The sequence below is a fragment of the Perissodus microlepis genome, chromosome 6 (assembly GCF_051167445.1).
Source record: "Perissodus microlepis isolate ML-2025 ecotype Zambia chromosome 6, ASM5116744v1, whole genome shotgun sequence".
Classification (NCBI taxonomy): Eukaryota; Metazoa; Chordata; class Actinopteri; order Cichliformes; family Cichlidae; genus Perissodus; species Perissodus microlepis.
Genome location: NC_140466.1, coordinates 24,678,407 through 24,694,900, shown reverse-complemented (window position 1 = coordinate 24,694,900; position 16,494 = coordinate 24,678,407). Strand labels below are relative to the sequence as shown.

The 16,494-nt window shown below is 39.2% G+C and overlaps 1 protein-coding gene across 4 annotated transcripts in view; it reads right to left on the bottom strand.

Annotated features, from left to right (window-relative positions):
* The window catches only part of hhip (hedgehog interacting protein), a 36,782-nt gene that overhangs the window by 13,055 nt on the left and 7,233 nt on the right, over positions 1-16,494 (bottom strand). For all 4 annotated transcript variants that reach the window (XM_084931629.1, XM_084931630.1, XM_084931633.1 and 1 more), the window contains exons 3-8: positions 14,474-14,618; positions 11,567-11,768; positions 4,458-4,609; positions 2,753-2,926; positions 2,491-2,634; positions 1,032-1,150 (exon numbers count right to left, since the gene is read on the bottom strand). In XM_084931629.1, coding sequence (XP_084787755.1) covers positions 1,032-1,150; positions 2,491-2,634; positions 2,753-2,926; positions 4,458-4,609; positions 11,567-11,768; positions 14,474-14,618 — 936 coding nt within the window. The remainder of the gene's footprint in view (positions 1-1,031; positions 1,151-2,490; positions 2,635-2,752; positions 2,927-4,457; positions 4,610-11,566; positions 11,769-14,473; positions 14,619-16,494) is intronic.

Here is a 16,494-nt window from a genome sequence, read left to right as displayed (position 1 = left end):
TTGTAATCTACTTAACTGCTTTTCTTGATTCATGCACTGGTGTTGTTTTGTTTGTTTTGGAATCAAAAACATAGACCACGTTCATCAGACATAATTGCTGTGTTGTTTATATGAGACACAAAAAAGGAGGAAAGAGGGAATTCTAGATTTAAATCGGACGTGTTTTATCAAAACTGGAAAAGAATGTATTGATCTTTTATTCAAAAGCGTGATGGTGAGGCAATGTGGCACATTTACTGGATTACGATTTCTTGGCAAGGAAAAATATGAATGGAGGTTTGCCGCCCTTAAAAATTTATGATCCGAGACGGGGTGTGCTCATTTCCCAACCGTAATCACTTTGGAGTTTGGGTAACTGGCTAAATCGGGCATCAGGCCAAGAGAGAGGTGGTCTGTGGCAAGAAGTGACATTTTCAAATGGAGTGAGAGATCAAAGTTAAGGATTAACTTAGCGCAAGGATAACCTGCCTCATATATTTTGGAACAAAGAGCTGTAATTTTCTTTTTGTGGAAAAAGGAAGGATAACCAGTGTAAAGTGCTGCTGTTATTGATTATTTTCTCAATGTGAGAAGAGCTAGATTCCTCTCAGCTGTGTTTTCAACAGCGCCAAACCATCATCTAGACAGTTATTATTGTTGACAGCTTTAAATCTTACTTGTGGAGACCATCTTACATTCCACTGGCAAATCTACACACCACAAGTGGGGAATATTTCTGGATCACATCATTTTTACATTTAACCTTCACTGTTTCTGCACTCAACCTGGTGTGTTTCTGAATCTGTTGCCAAAACACTGTTCTTACAAAACGAAAGACATTCATAAAAACACATGTCACTTTCAGGGAAATAAATGTGAAAGGTTATCCAGGATGTTAATGTATTTTCACTTCTTTCTCAGGATGTAATGCAATCAAACAAAACTCCAGCAAAGACTGTGCACAACTGGGTATATTAAAACTCCTTCCAAACATGCGAAAAAGGTAAATATTGTGAACATTTTTGGAAATTCTCATGGAAATTGTAACTCACCATAATCGCCCCCCTTAGTAATTTCCAGTATTCTTCCTGCTGTTGTGTTTCTGCCACTGGCATCTGTACAGAGGATTACAAGACTCCCATTGTCTGACTGAAGTCGATCCACTGCACACCTACAGAGCACAGCGTGCCAGGAATGAATATAACATAACTAGAAGTAATATCCAAACACCAAACAAATAAAAGGTGGCAATACAAGTTTTCTGAAACTAAACACAAGCACAAAAAGGTAATTTGCATGCAGTTGATTATTTCTTTATTGTAACGATGCATCTTGGTAAGAACTTTTATACCGTTGGAAAGCTTGTTTATTTCCCATTAATGCTAGTGCTACATTTGTTCTGGGTTGAGCATGTGCTGAACAGCTTGTTCTGCTATTGAGTCTTGTTTCGAACTTCTAGTAGCCTAGTTGCTGAGAATCAGGTGCCTGACTGGCTAGTGTTTAGCAGCATCTTGGGATGAGCACGGACCGTGGTACACCGGTCAGTTGGTGTATGCCCCAGGCCAGACTGATCTGAATAGGGCTGTCCCATAGGGCTACTTCCAGCTGATGTTAAGCAAAACCAAGCTGCTGCATTATTTGGAGGGAGGCCTACTGCCACCTCCAAAGTGAAGTTCCATAAATTGGGCAATGCCAGAGACAGGCTGCAAGGTAGGCGTCTCCGTCAGGTTGTTTCCTCACTCTCAGCACTTGTGAATCATAGGCAGTCTTCTACAAAACTACAGTCAAGGTTTGCAAGATGACACGGCCAACAGCTTTCTACCAAGACAATCCTGAACAGACTGCACACAGCTAGTCTCCGGTCTCACAGGGCTGCCATGACTGCCTTCCACTGCTGGCATCAGCAACATGTGCACAGGAACCTGAACATGTGGAGGAACGTTACATTTAGCAGTAAGTCCAGGTTGATGCCATCACACAGGAGTGTGACCAAGCTGGTGACCAGCTGTTGTGGCTGTGTATAGTTCTATATAGCATCAAATGACAACAGCAGTCACCTCAACATACTTTATACTGACATACTTTATACTAAGGTAGAGACCCTACAATAATACAGAGAAAATCCCAACAATCAAATGAGACCTTTTGATCAAGCTCTTGGGAACAGTGGGAAGGAAAAACACTGTTTTAAAAAGGAAGAAGTTTTCATGGGTGCAGATCATATATCAAACTCTGTTGTTCAACTTGTAAATGGATTTTACTTGTGTCACCATATAAGAGGAAATAAACAGGCTTTCCAACTGTATAAGATTTATTGCCGGGAAGCATTGTTAACAACAAAGAAACAATCGACCCAACACAAAATGCCTTACTGTTTGTGCTAAGTTCATATTTTCTACAAGAGCAGTAATGAAAATACCCTATAGTATGAGCAGAATTTCTACATTTGAAAATTGAAAATTGCAAATCAGTCATAGCAAGAATCTTTAAAGAGTGCAGTGTTTCACTTACCTGCCTGGATCATGTAATCCATGTGCAAAGATTTCAGGTGGCTGGTTGGTGCTGTTGAAGTAAGGATTGCTCCGTGGTATGGAATATGGAGAAGCACAACTATCTGTGTCTATGTCGACCCTTAGCACAGACCCCGTGAAATCACTGCAAGAAAAAACAAGAACACGCATTCAAAATTGTACACGGTAGGTCACGATTGAAACATGGAGCACAAAGCAGTACATAAACATCAATAAAATGACCCTTGGACTTTTGATCTTACCTCAGTCCATCCATTTCTTCCATATCATCCAAAGTGATCATGCCATCTCCCAGGATGATGTGCAACAGACCATCAGGACTAAAAAGAAGTTGGCCCCCAAGGTGCTTCCTATGCAGCTCCGCCACTTCCATTAGTACTCGGACTGTCCTTGTGTCTACCTGGTTTGGGTTCTTCCTGAGAAAATCATAAAAAATTGCAAATGCAAAAAATATGTTTGCTAAACTGCATTTATAAGGAGTACCCACAACATTTCTATACCTTGATGCTTTTACGCTGTCTTATATATAAGGGGACTTTTGTCTGCTCCCTTATTTTTAAAGGGGTCTGGGTTCAAATGTATGATATCTGAAAGTGGACAGCTGGCCTAAAACGTCATTCTGACTGATGTAAAAGCCACAGACATATGGTCATATAGTGTTTTAAAATATACAATAAAAGATAATGCTTTTTGTAAATGAATTTTCTGAACTGTTATCTGCTTTTTTCTTCACTAATTTGGTGCAACTTTATATCACACAGACTGTTAATGGGGAGCTGGCAGGTTAAAGGCCATTCAATTCAGCGTTCATGTTTTCACATGTGAAAAGCTCATGGTGATAGTGCATGTATAACATGCACTATCACCATGGATTGTCTGTTTGCTTCAAATAATGACTCTGTTAATGGGTACAATGACACCAAGGCATGGATAAGATATGCTGACATGACACGCTGAACAAAATCCAACATTAAATTACTTTAAATACTTTGTTTTCTGCAGACATTTAGTCTTAATCTAATGTATCGCCAAAGACAGTGGGTGGAGATGTAAAGACAGGGTGCAAAATGTTGCACAATTTCAAGTGAAGTGCAAAATGAGAATTTAGTTTCACAGTATCAGCAACTAATATGGCAAGTTGTGTTGTTTTGGGTAGTCGTGCAATTTTTAAAAAGCCTAAAGTAAAAAAAAAAGTATTTTAAGCTACCATTAAGTACTTTAACTACCATTTCTCTATTGGACCCTCAAATTAAGGACTATGTGCTGCAGTTACCAAGACTGCATGCCAAGATTATAATTAAGATTAGATCATTAAGTCAAACATACAACTGTGATTATGAAAATTAAAATGTAACACTTAAACATGTTCGTGAGAAAAGATTGTTTTCTTAATCACAGGTCATTGTGAAGGGAGTGTAAAGTACAGACACAGGAAAAGGCAAAACACTGTTATGATAATGAGAGTGTTGCACATCTTTAGCAAAACACTTTTCTTGGCGATTTGACCTACTTTCTAAATCCTCAAAAGACAAAAATTATCTGTTTTGATTTCTTTGCATGTCTAGAAGAATCCTCAGTGTGCCTTTGAAGGTTTTGTTACCATGGTTTCTTGCAGAAATTGAGGTTAGCAGGTTGGATTTATTAGTGGTATAATCATAAAATCCACAATTCAGTAATCAGAAACTTCCATATGAGAAAAGTTTGTCCTTTTTATAGTGTTTAGAATTTAAATAAAATTAAAAACAATGGGAAATGGGAATGTTCACCACATTTCATAGGTACAGTACTACAAATCACAGTTGTCTAAAATGAAAACTGTTTTGCATTCATGTGCAAAAGATGTCTTAAAATAAGTTTGCATATCCAGTCTCTATTAACCTCAACCTTTTATGTACCCTTTATGGTGTCATTTCAGGCAGTGGTTTGGTGCACCACTTCTCCCATTACCTCGAAACGGTGTATTCAACCACACGGAGAATGTGGTCGTGTGGTCCGATGGCCCAGCGCTCTTGGTTGGTGGTGTAGGAGACGTAGAGCTTGCCATTCTTCTTATAATTGGGGTGGAATGCCAAGCTTAGCAGGCCCCTTTCATCTCCGCCCTGCAGTCAGATGATAAACACAAAAGATCCAGGAGTTAATTATGTCCCTGCTTGGCTTGTGCTTGGCTGTGTGGGGTTGGAATCACCCCCCTTGGTCATCTTCATCATCCCCAACACACAGTCTCTATACATCCATAACCCCCTGCCTGTTTTAGTTCTCCCACTGTCCCCACCCCCTTTTTTTTTTAAATTTGACGTTCATCTTCCCTTTTACTTCTTTGCTTTTCTCTCACTCTTGCTTCTATTTCACTACACACCTTTAAAACATATACTTTTACCAATCATTAGGAAGCATTTGACTCAGGGTTTAGCAGCATCTCCTCTGCAAATCATAGACTTTGCCAGGTCTTCTGCAGCCTGTTTATGTGCGCCTGTCCCCAGGGTCGGGGGCCCCAGTGACGCCCAGACCCTCCCGGTGGCCTCTATTGTGCGGTGATTTGTGTGTGTAATCTTTGGGGGATATCTGTGAATGCTATGCTGAGTGGCTGAAAGAATTTATTAGCTCACTCACAGTTCATAGAGAGCACAAAAGTGCAGAGTGCTTCAGTCCCTGCTTTTCGCTCCCCATCCCCTCACTCTTCACTGATTTACACAAAATCCATGCAAAATACGAGGCTTGGAAGGTGGGGGGGGGGGGTAGGGCTAGAGTAGAGTAAAAAAGGAAAAAAAGACAACCTAAACAAGGAAAGAGCTGCCAACTCCCACTGTCTTGGCAACATGTTTAGAAAACATCTAAATTGCTTGTGTAATATGTAAACCTTTGTCTAACCCTGGAGGCAGCTACATCAGTTGTCACTACCTTGGTGGTCCTCCCGTCATAGTTAGCTGTAATAATCAGCTATAGCATTTCATTCCCCAGGCAAGGAAAGTCAGGTTGGCTTTTTTTTTAATGTTTTACTCTCTCCCTGTATTTCTTCTTGACTACAGAATGAGCAGAATTCTCAGGTGTTAAGAACATTTTTTAAAGTGATCCTTAAGCAAGTATATAACACCGTTTCATTTACTATCAATAATAGCTTTAAAAAGGTCTGCAGTTACTACAAAAGCACTGACATTGCACTCATATTCCTCAGGTATTCATTCTCAAAACAGTAACAATGAGAAAGAAAATCATAAAAAATATATACATATAAATATTTGTTTGCACTATAGTGGCACTTTTCTGGATAGGTGTAGTTTATTTAACAGGACAAGAAAAACATAAACTGGTATACTGGATCTACTAGTTCGGTTCACACTGCACTGGACCCAGTGCAGTCCAAACACAGGCTCCATACACATGTAAAAAGATGACTCTTTGCCAAGGTATTACTCAAAGTACCAATGAGGAAAAACAGAGACCCACAGGATAAGCCACAGGAGGTCTATCAATCTGAATATAAAGTGAAATACTGTGAAGGTTGACAAATAAGTCTCCACCCCAAAAGGCAGGGTTCCTCTGCAAAAATTTATGAGTACTACTAAATGTCAGACCATTGAAGTCAAATAAAAACAAGAGTTATATGGGAGTGGATGCAGCACTCTTTACTTGGAGACACAGTGAGTACCCTGTGTCAAAAAGTTTCTTGATGGGAAGAGAAATTCTCCACCTCACCTTTGGAAATTTTGGATCCATATGTTAGATTTAGAGATGCAGTGACCCACATCCCCAAAATAAACTCACCATAGGGAGTGGGTCAAAAGCTGTGATTCCAAAGAGGCCTAGATCCGGAGCCAAAGTAGGACCACCAAGGTACACAGTGGTAAATGGGCTGAAATATTAGCTCCCTTGCTAATGACTAGCTCCTTCAGCAGCAGGCAGACAGCAGAGCTAGCACCAGAGCCATAAGAAACAAACACTGCATCAGCGAGCCTTTCACTGTAAGCCGGTCCATGGAGATAGCTTGATTAAAAGAAGACAAAGTGCCAAACTGGGACTCGTGAGCAGTGATCATGTTAAAACTGCTGCCAAAGCTGCAGTAGGTAAGATATTTTTGGCATGGCTCAAAAACTTACACACTATATAAACAACCTCATTTAAAGAATGTACAAACTGCATTTTTGTGCATATTGTTAGGTGTAAAGCCAATTCTGAAGCTTTTAGGGTTCTCTAATGCACCTACATATAAAGATGTTCAAGTACATTGACTAGAGTGATACCACGTGTGTAGCTGAATGCAGGAGGAGCTACATGTTTCTGCCATGTTTTTCCATCTATATAAGGGATGATTCTCGTAGTTATAGATGCTGCACCTGTACTTCAAAGCTCCCTGATTGTTGTCGTGACTCTGTCAAATTGTACAAATCACCATGCACATTGTGTCAACTTAAAACACATTTTTTCCATGAATCTCTTTGTCTTTTTTATGACTACCATCATTCTTCCAAAGCAAAGTAGGGGGCTTCTGATCTCTCACCAGGTATTATCTCTTCATTTTTCACAAATACCTGTCCCTGCATTTCACTTTTCCCTCAAACACTGTTCTCTGGAGCTCTGGGTTTGGCTCTATGGAACGTGTGGCATCATTCCAAATAAACCTGGGAATGTGAGGTGCAGGGATAACAACCAGCTGATATCTCGCGGTGATTATTTTCACAGAATTATGAAGAAAATGTCACAAGAAATGCAGCAATTTCCAATTCTGCAGGGATAGCTGTCACTGAGCATCAGTGACACATGTGTTGGTTCATGCATTATAACCCTGAACCTTTTGATCCTCACTCCACAAAAAGACATTCCATTAGAGTTGATTGGAACAAAAACACCCTCTGCACCCTTCACTCAAAGACAACCTGCAGCATGTATGCTCGTACCTCCCTCACAAACAACATACACAGTTTTTTTGCTGTCTCTTTTTTTCTTGTGCAATAAGAATCACACAGTCAAGTTTCCACTGCAATGCCTTCAGCTGGTGATACTTAAATTCTTGGACCATCGAGAAGCCATGCACAAATTCCACTCCAACTAACCAAGAACGAGATATAATCCATCATCAACCACAAAGATGATGATTTTTTTTAAAGCCAACAATATTTATATGAGCACTGCAGCATTTATGTGCAAAGCTGTTTTTATAGTACTGTGGTGTCCACTTGCATAGCTGTTCAGCTACAGAGAAGGAAGGATTATAAGATCTCGATCAGCGCAGTGGATACAGAGATACACCTTTGTGCACACTATCACTTGTTTGTAATATGCTGATTGGTTAAAAAGTTTACTTAAACAGGAAAAGGAATAAGCACAAATAGGAAGAAGTGGGAAACAAACCCCAACAAAGATCAAGGATGCATGAATGAGAAATTCATGGCTGCAGTGGACAGTTTTAATTTTCCTTAACACTCGGTTTCACTCCACTACAAACACGTCCTTTATATAGCTCAACTTCTGCCCTCTCCACCATGGGCAAAGCTTAAGGTAGAACTACAACCTCAACAAGAGCAGCCAACACTACATACTGCTTTATTTTACTCCATCATCTCTGATCTTCTGATGCCAAGGACAGCACAAATGCTCTGAATCATTTGGCTGAATAGGGAAATATTTTATGAGAGGCCCACTCACCCACATGCATAGTGATTCATAGGACTACTGTTAGCTCTGGGATGCTGGTCACCCATATCTGTCCACTGTTATTATCATGCATTGTACTCTCAAGTAGCATTTCTAAAGTTTTTTGCACACTGTTTCTGATTGCATTTTCATAGGTTGCTTTGAGAGCAATTCCAAACACGTTCAAGGATATTTGTGGTTCCTGACAGGTTTAATAGTGTTCAAATGTATGTTTGTAAAAGCACTATAAAATTTTATGTAATCTTTGTATGCTGCAAGCATTGCTTTCCATAAATCATGAAAAGTACGCAACTGGAAATACACCTGTGGTTCACTGTTACTGGCAAATAAACAGGCTAACACATAACCATGTTTGCAAAAATAAGCTATATAACCTAAAATAAACTATTAAGTTTGCCGTCTTGATGCATTCTCAATCGAGTGACAAAATGTTTCTCCCACAAAACGCTACATCCAGATGAACACCATCAACTTTTGGAGATATTAAGTTTGCCCCAATAGATACTAATGCTGGGGAATGAAGTTCAAAAGATCAACAATAGCTTGCCAACTCACCAATCAAGGCCATTTTTAGCTCATTTCCAACTGATGCATTAAATAAATATTATTATTATTATTATTATGTGATTCATAATAAATTAAATCTGCCTTGCCATAGTTTCATGTCACATCTGGAGGATATTTATAGCAGCTGTTTTGATTTTTAAACTGTAGCGTAATGTGACTATACTTCTTCTACGTAACTTTTTGGTCCACCAAAGTGGGGAGAAAATGGTGATGAGTGAAGGGGAACTAGGTGAGGCATTTTAAACAGAGTGGATGAGTTAGTAGAGCTACAGGTGTAAAAAATTGGAACTGACATTTGAGAAATAAATTCTCAGTGTTTGTGTTTCTCTCTCACCAGTGTGTAATGAGTTTTCTGAATTTAGGCCACACATTGTATTTTAGGGAGTACAGCCCTAATTGGTGCATATTAACCTCCTCTGCCATCCTTTCCTGGCAGCAATGCTTTGCAATCCAACAGGAGAAAGACAGTATGATTGAACTATGGAGCAAATCGCCCAGCCCTATAGGCTATGTAAAACATAGAAAGGATAAAAAGAAATCTTTGTATAATTAACTTAAAACCTATATTCAATTAAAAACAATACAAATGTAACATATTAAAACAATCAAGAATATGCTCATTTGATGCCAGTAACAGATTAAAACAAACAAAAAAACCCCAACAAAACAAACTTGGAGCAGCATATGGGGCCATCTTTTTGTCCCAATTTATTGCTTAATATAGTGTCCAGTGTTTCTAATGGTTTACAGGTCTGAACTGCGGGTATGTGAGTTTTTCACCTGGGCTCTGTTATAGTGAATTATTGTTTTAAAATCTGGATGAGGAAAGCTATCATGTAAAAAGGCAAGAGATGTAAACCCAGTATATTTTATCTTCACTGATGTGCACCTATGCCACAAACAGTAATATAACCACACACGATCACAGATAATCGCTTTGGAACTGTGCGCTGATAACAAACCCAATGGTCCCTATTCTTTTTAACAACATCAACAGTTACTCAGATTTGACATGCTATATTGTTTCTTTGCAAACAACAAGTCCAAAATAGGGCTTAAATTATTTTAACAATTAAAGATTTCTGCAGACAGGATCCCGCTGAGTTACATAATCAACTGAAAGTTTGTAACATGAATATATAAATGGACAGTATGACTTTAAAAGCAAACTGAATTTCTGAGAACACCCACAGCCATGTAGAAGCCCACACCAGAGTGTAGTATTGTTTTTGTGCAGTTCAGCTAAATTGGCACTGAGGGATCCATGGAAGGAGGGGGACAGAAGAGTAAGAGGAAACATAGAACATTACAATCAAAGCATGTGCATGAGGTTGATGATTAACCCGTTATCTGCCTTGTCTCTTGAGAGCATGGGTTCCTCTTTATGTATAAAGGCAGCTCCATCCTGTTGATGCTGCCAGTAAACACCTTAGCCCTCCCTTGGAGTGGATTGCACCGTTATGGCAGCCAACAGTTCAGAATAGGACTCCTGGGGCTTGCAGGGGGATTGAGCCACATCTAATTGTCATAATAGTGACTTTATCCACAACTAGTTTGGAGTAAATTAAGATAAGAGAGCTGAGAAGAGTGGGGTGAGCATCCCAAAGGGTGCAGCTTAATATTCAAATGCTCTGCTCCGTTTGACTCCTTGTAAGCAGAGGACCTTGTCAGTGGAGGAGCAAGAGGCATGCGTGATGGATAAATTTCCTGTCTGGGAGTGTGCCCCCCACAGACATCTAAGCTACCACATCTCCTCATGCAATCTAAACAATTCCTGAACAATTACCAAATTCAAAATCTGTGATTACCCAAGGTCTACGGATATAAAAATAAATCTTAAGAAGATTAAGTGTCTTTGGAAATGATATATCCATAGAGAATTTATAAAAAAAAAAAAAAAAAGACATTTCAAGAACTAGCAGCGTAGCACGGCACACATACTTTTGAGAATACATCAACTCAAGGACACAGCAGGCCTAACTATTTCCAAAAGAGTGTATCATGTTCAAAAGACATAAACAATAAAATTCCTGTGCACCTTTTTTTATTGCTTTGGCTATGTTTACTTTTCCCACATAGGGCAGATAGCCAAACAAAAGTAGAACATATGTTTACCCTGCCATCCTCCCTCTTCTGGCAAGAGAGATGGTCAGACAGACAAGTTAAATGTTACAGAGGTGCGGATAGATCCGCCTTTTCAGGTCTACAGGTTTTATTTGTATTAATAACACCCCCATGACTACACTAAGAGTGCAGGACGAGGAAAAAAGATTTCACAGACCTCTAATATGAAGTTATTTGTTTAACTGAACTACAAGAATAAACAAGGTTACAATTTAAACTTAACTGTCATTCCCATTATCACGTGTGGTAGTCATATAAATAAGTCCCTATAATATTGAAACCCTTAAAGGAACAATATGGGAGAGATTAAGAAAGCCATTAACCATTCTAATGAGAAGTAGCAGAAAATTATCAGTTTGCTTAATGTTTGCACTGTGTACATTTAATTAGCAGGTAATAGCGCAATGCACAATCACAATTAATGAATGACTGCTTGTTTGGTCTAATCATATAATATAATACTAATAGTATGCAAGAAAGACTGCCAAGGGATTTACCTTGCCTGGAGACATTCCATTACACAGGTGAAAACATTTTGTGTTGGGAAGACGTGTTGTATTACTTCCTTACTCTAGAAATGTAGCAGAAATATTTTATGTACTCTCAGCCATGTTTCTTTCTTTCTTTTCCCCTTGTTCTTTACAACTATGATTATCTAGTTCAACATATTACCTCTATAATTCACAGGTAACAGTATGAGGCAAAGTTGGTCCTACCTTCAAGCCGCTCTGCACTATCTTGTGGATGTCCAAGAAAGGCTCCTTAATTAGCTCGAGGTTATGGTTGAGTATCCTGACAATTCCCTCCCTCTCAAGGACAAAGAGCCGCTGGGAACCATCTCCACAGTGCACCACAGCCACCGGCTGCCTTAGACCACTCAACACCTCCTGGGCACAGTAGCAGTTGTGTTTGTGTTTCCTGGGTAACAAGGAAGATACAAAATGTCAAGGGCCCTGTTCATATTTGCCATCAACATGCGTCTTGGGTGATCCGATCATAAACGGACCGTGCTAAGTGCGTCATTTCACACTTGGCATTAGCATACGTATCGAGTGACCACTTTTGACCGGATCTCACTCTCCCACTTTACAGGCAAACAAACAAGTACTCTACATTATTTCCACTTGCTAAGACCAAATGTTAGAATCCTGCATGGGCTCAAGTTTGCAAACTCAATTCTGCTTGCAACCAGAGAGCAAACGGACTACTAAATTACTGGAACTTACTTGTTACCAACAATTATCTCTAAATTCCAATCCAGAACCACCACCCTGACTGACCAGTTTTGAGCACATGAGCTGAACCATAGCTAAGCAAGGTCAAACACTATAAAGTGTTTTATTTTTTCTTGCACAACAGTATTATTCAAAACAAATGGTTAATGATAGCTGCAGGTAAACAACTCAATTCACTCTGCCAAAATGCTGTTTTTCACTAGGGAGAGGCAAATCACTAGAGTACTACTAAAAGAACTGATGCTATTTGCTGTGCAGACCACCAGAAATAATGGACTGACTGACTGACTCAATGTGACTGCTTCATGGGTGCATTCAATACTCTACTGTACTATACTATCTCTATGTATGATTTATTCAGCAGTGAACAAATAATCTAAGACACATTTTAATGCCAGATATGAACAGGAACAGAGAATGACTATGTCAGTGAATCCAGCAATAAGACAGAACAGGAAGACTTTCAGGTAGCAGTGCAGATGAAAGAGAAAAACAAAATAACCCCCAAAACATACCAGGGTCTTTATAAGATATTTGGCAACCACCTGCCACCTCAACAAGTTCAGTGAATCTTGGCATTGACTCTACAGGAACATTTTTCTCACAAAAAGATATCTTGTCATTTTATCAGAACATCATCTAAAAGAAATGCAAATACCACCAAGAGCTATGGTTCACTGATCCACATCATCTTCATAATCATGACCTATTATGCTCTATAAATGTCTGATCACAGGCCAAAGGTGATCACACTGAACAGATCTGCAGTCACCCTTACCTCTACTGGGACAAACAGACCTGAAAGCAGTGAAACCTCCATAGCTTTACGCCGTAGGCTTCAAATGTTGAGGGTTTTTCCATACATAAACTAAAAGAATAATACAATATATCCGGCAACAGTATACATTACCTGGACAATGATTAAAAACAATTATTGCTGTAGGTATTTAAAAGGTGTCCTAGCTGATAACTACTAAATCCATTTACATGCAAAGCAAAACTAAATCAGCTGCACTGTCATATTTTATTGACTGTCATGATCCCGGGTCTTGGAGCTCTGAGGGGTTTTTTTAAGCTTTGTACTCTTTGTTCTTAGACATTTTATTTGGTTTCTTTGCGAGTTTATGTTCTTAGTTGTCTGATTATAGGTTGAGGGTTTACTCCTGGTTTAACTTTATTTCATTTTATAACCTGTTTACTCTCCTAGTGTGTTTCCCTGTATTTGTTGTGTCTCAGTTCAGGGACTTCATTATTTGATTATTGAACATCACGTCCACCTAATAAAGATAGATTTTCTGTTTAACCTGCCTGCCTCCAGGCATCTGCACTTGAGCACTCTATCTGCAATTCATGACACTCAGAACAATAAAATATTATAAGAAAACTGCCATTGCCCATCTTTATTCAAAACATTGATTTTTCTGGGCAATAATTGTGTGTGTCAGATCTGGCTCTTTGAAAGAAGAAAACCCAGTAAGTTCAACCTCATCCACCTACATTTACCCTCAAATGTGCCAGTGTGAGACGAGGGCAAGAACCCCTGCAGATTTCCAGGCTGTGGACATGACTACTTAGGTTAATCTACATAAGAGAGGTCAATATGAAGCGCTATGGCAAAAATCAGTCTATAATCATCCACACCACCCAGTGACAACATATTTGACTATTTTTTTTTTGCCTATACCATAAAAGTGCACAATTGCCACACTGCATTGTGCAAGGAACACAGGGCATTTAAGCCCTGTGCCTTAAATCACCAAAATGAAGCTCATATTCTCAGTCAATAGCTCAGCTGACTTAATTCTGGCTCTTTCTCCCACCCTTTTAAAGTAATGGAGCCTGTTCACTGTCATTTATGTGCTTACACTTCTCAGAGGATATGAGACAGAAGAGACAATTTAAGCCCTTCACTCAGTAACTGTCGGAAGTTATTTGACGGAAAGTTGGTTGCTGCTGTTCAGGTGCCTAGTCTCTGGCCTTTCTGCCCTAGGGAAAACTGAGATGAAAGGCATCCCCCCATGGACAAAAGGGCAAAGCTCTCTGTGATGTACAGACCTTTGCAGTGAGGGAGGAAAACAGAATGACGCAGGATAAGCATTTTCATTATGTTAGCAAAGCTGAGCAAAAGCAGTCTGGACAAACTTTAGGATTACAGGAGAAATTGTATGGCATGTCAGTTTGAAAGTATGGACCATGTCAAAATGGACCAGTGAACCCAAAACATGTTCCAAAGCTATGCCTGCTTCTCATAGGTATAGAAAAAAATCCAAGAAGCTAATTTTGTTAGAACACATGGCACTGTCAAAACTTAATTTAAAAATTACTTTAGAGCTTCCATAGTATCACGCAATCAATGCAGTAAAACACTGTAAAAGTCAGACTACATACCTGCTGATTTCTTCTATTTTCTCATCTCCCAAGTAGTTAGAATCCTGACGATGTGATTGCTTTCGTTGAAAATCTGGAAAACACAAACTGGCATCTCTCCTCCCATAGTATTGGCAGAACTCATCCACATCGGCTTGGAACAGTTCTAGAAAACACAACAGATACCGAGATATGGAGTCATGCACTCACTAGATACTGCATGGCTTCTTATACTTGGCTCGTCTGGCCTGCTTGCTTTGGTTTGCCTATAATGTATTGTGGCTATTGTGCAAGAGAAGATGAGATTGTAAGTGGAGGCAGAAGAAGAGAGATGTGATGAGAAATGATGTGATGTGCTAGTATGTCGGGGAGAGTTGGAGTTCTACTTGACGAGCCAAAACAAATCCTGGCTAGACTGAGCTGAAAAGAACAAGTGAAAGCAAACTGGGCCAAACCAAATGGATCACAGATTAGAAAGGGCTCTACAGTGAACTATACCTCTTCCGGAGAGAAGAATGACTGCATTCTAAATTTTAGTTTACCTTGTCATTATTTTTATTCATAAAATAATGCTCATGCCTTAGTCCTAGTAGAAGAGACTGTCTTTCTATTCAGTTGGTTCAACACCATGCAATAATGAGGTTGTATTTGCTACAGCTGGATGATCCTTTAATTATAACTGCTTTAGATAGTTAAACCCAGTGGTGTGCTGTCGATGTACACTAAATGAAAGCTTACTGGAAATGAACAGCAACACATTGCAAGTGGCAGCAAAATTCATCAAGCTTGCTGAGGAAGTACACATCTCAGCCGTTGTACATGAAAAAAATCTGAAATAAACCTAGTACAAGAACTGGCATGATGAGGACTATAATTTTGTCTGTTTGGCACTAAAAATATAATTCTTCAACTGATTCATAGATCATTTGATGGTTGACTAGGTTGTGACATACACAGAAGTGGTCTTAAGAAAGCTATTTCTAGGGAAAAAAAGAAAAAGAAAAAAACCCCACTGCACCCCAACGAAGACTCCACAAGGAGTTCAATCATTTTGAAAAATGTGAGACACAAAGAAAGCCAAATATATGATTACTAGAATTATTAACTAGGTAAACCCTTGCCAAAAGCATCTGACTCTATACCAGAAACAATATGTCTCCATCGCAGTGAATTATGGGAACCAAATTAATTTCATGAATCACACATATACCCCCTTGAATATATTCTGCAACACTATAGATACAGAAAAAAATAATTTGAAAACAAATGTCAAAAAAGTTACCAAATTACAAAACTCTTCTAAAACTACATTTTTACAACTTTTCCCATCATTATTTCTCAAAATCAACACATTAAACAGTTAACTAATCTGGTGATGCTGGATGGCAGTTTCCAATTTTCAAACTGTGTTCATTCACTTAGCTGGAGTTAAAAATGTTATTCATTCATTTTTCTTGCCAGTCACAGGTATCCTAAAATGTTCTTTGATCAAATAAAAACAAACAAACAAAAAGAGCTGCACATGGGCATAGCCTGTGAAATGAAAAAGTCCACCTGTTTAATATGGCATGTGACTGAATAAACAAAATTGTTTTTCATCACTTGAATTGCCAAACAAAGACATGATGTTCCGAAATGCTGACTGATTGTATTTCCATAAATTCTGCCCATGAGTTCAAGGTAAAACTGACATCACATCATTCCTTATTTCCCTTTGGCCTGCTAGTTTACCTAAAACGACATAGTGCCAGAGTAGAGGGTAATCTGCATAAACACAGCAGTCACACAGAGCTGCCCCTCGAGCCAGTGCAGTCACAACATTATTCCCGGCAATAAGCAGAGTGCGCAGTGGGTCTTCGGGGCCCTTAGTGACCTAAAAACAATCTTACCAATATTGTTTCCTTTAGTCAATCCCTCAGAGGACAGAGGAAAGCAAATACACCAGTGGTAAAAACACAAACAGGACTCTCCCTGTCCCTCCTTTCATCTACTCCCTTTGCCCCACACCGCAAGGGTTGACCGCACCAAATACTGGAGGTGAT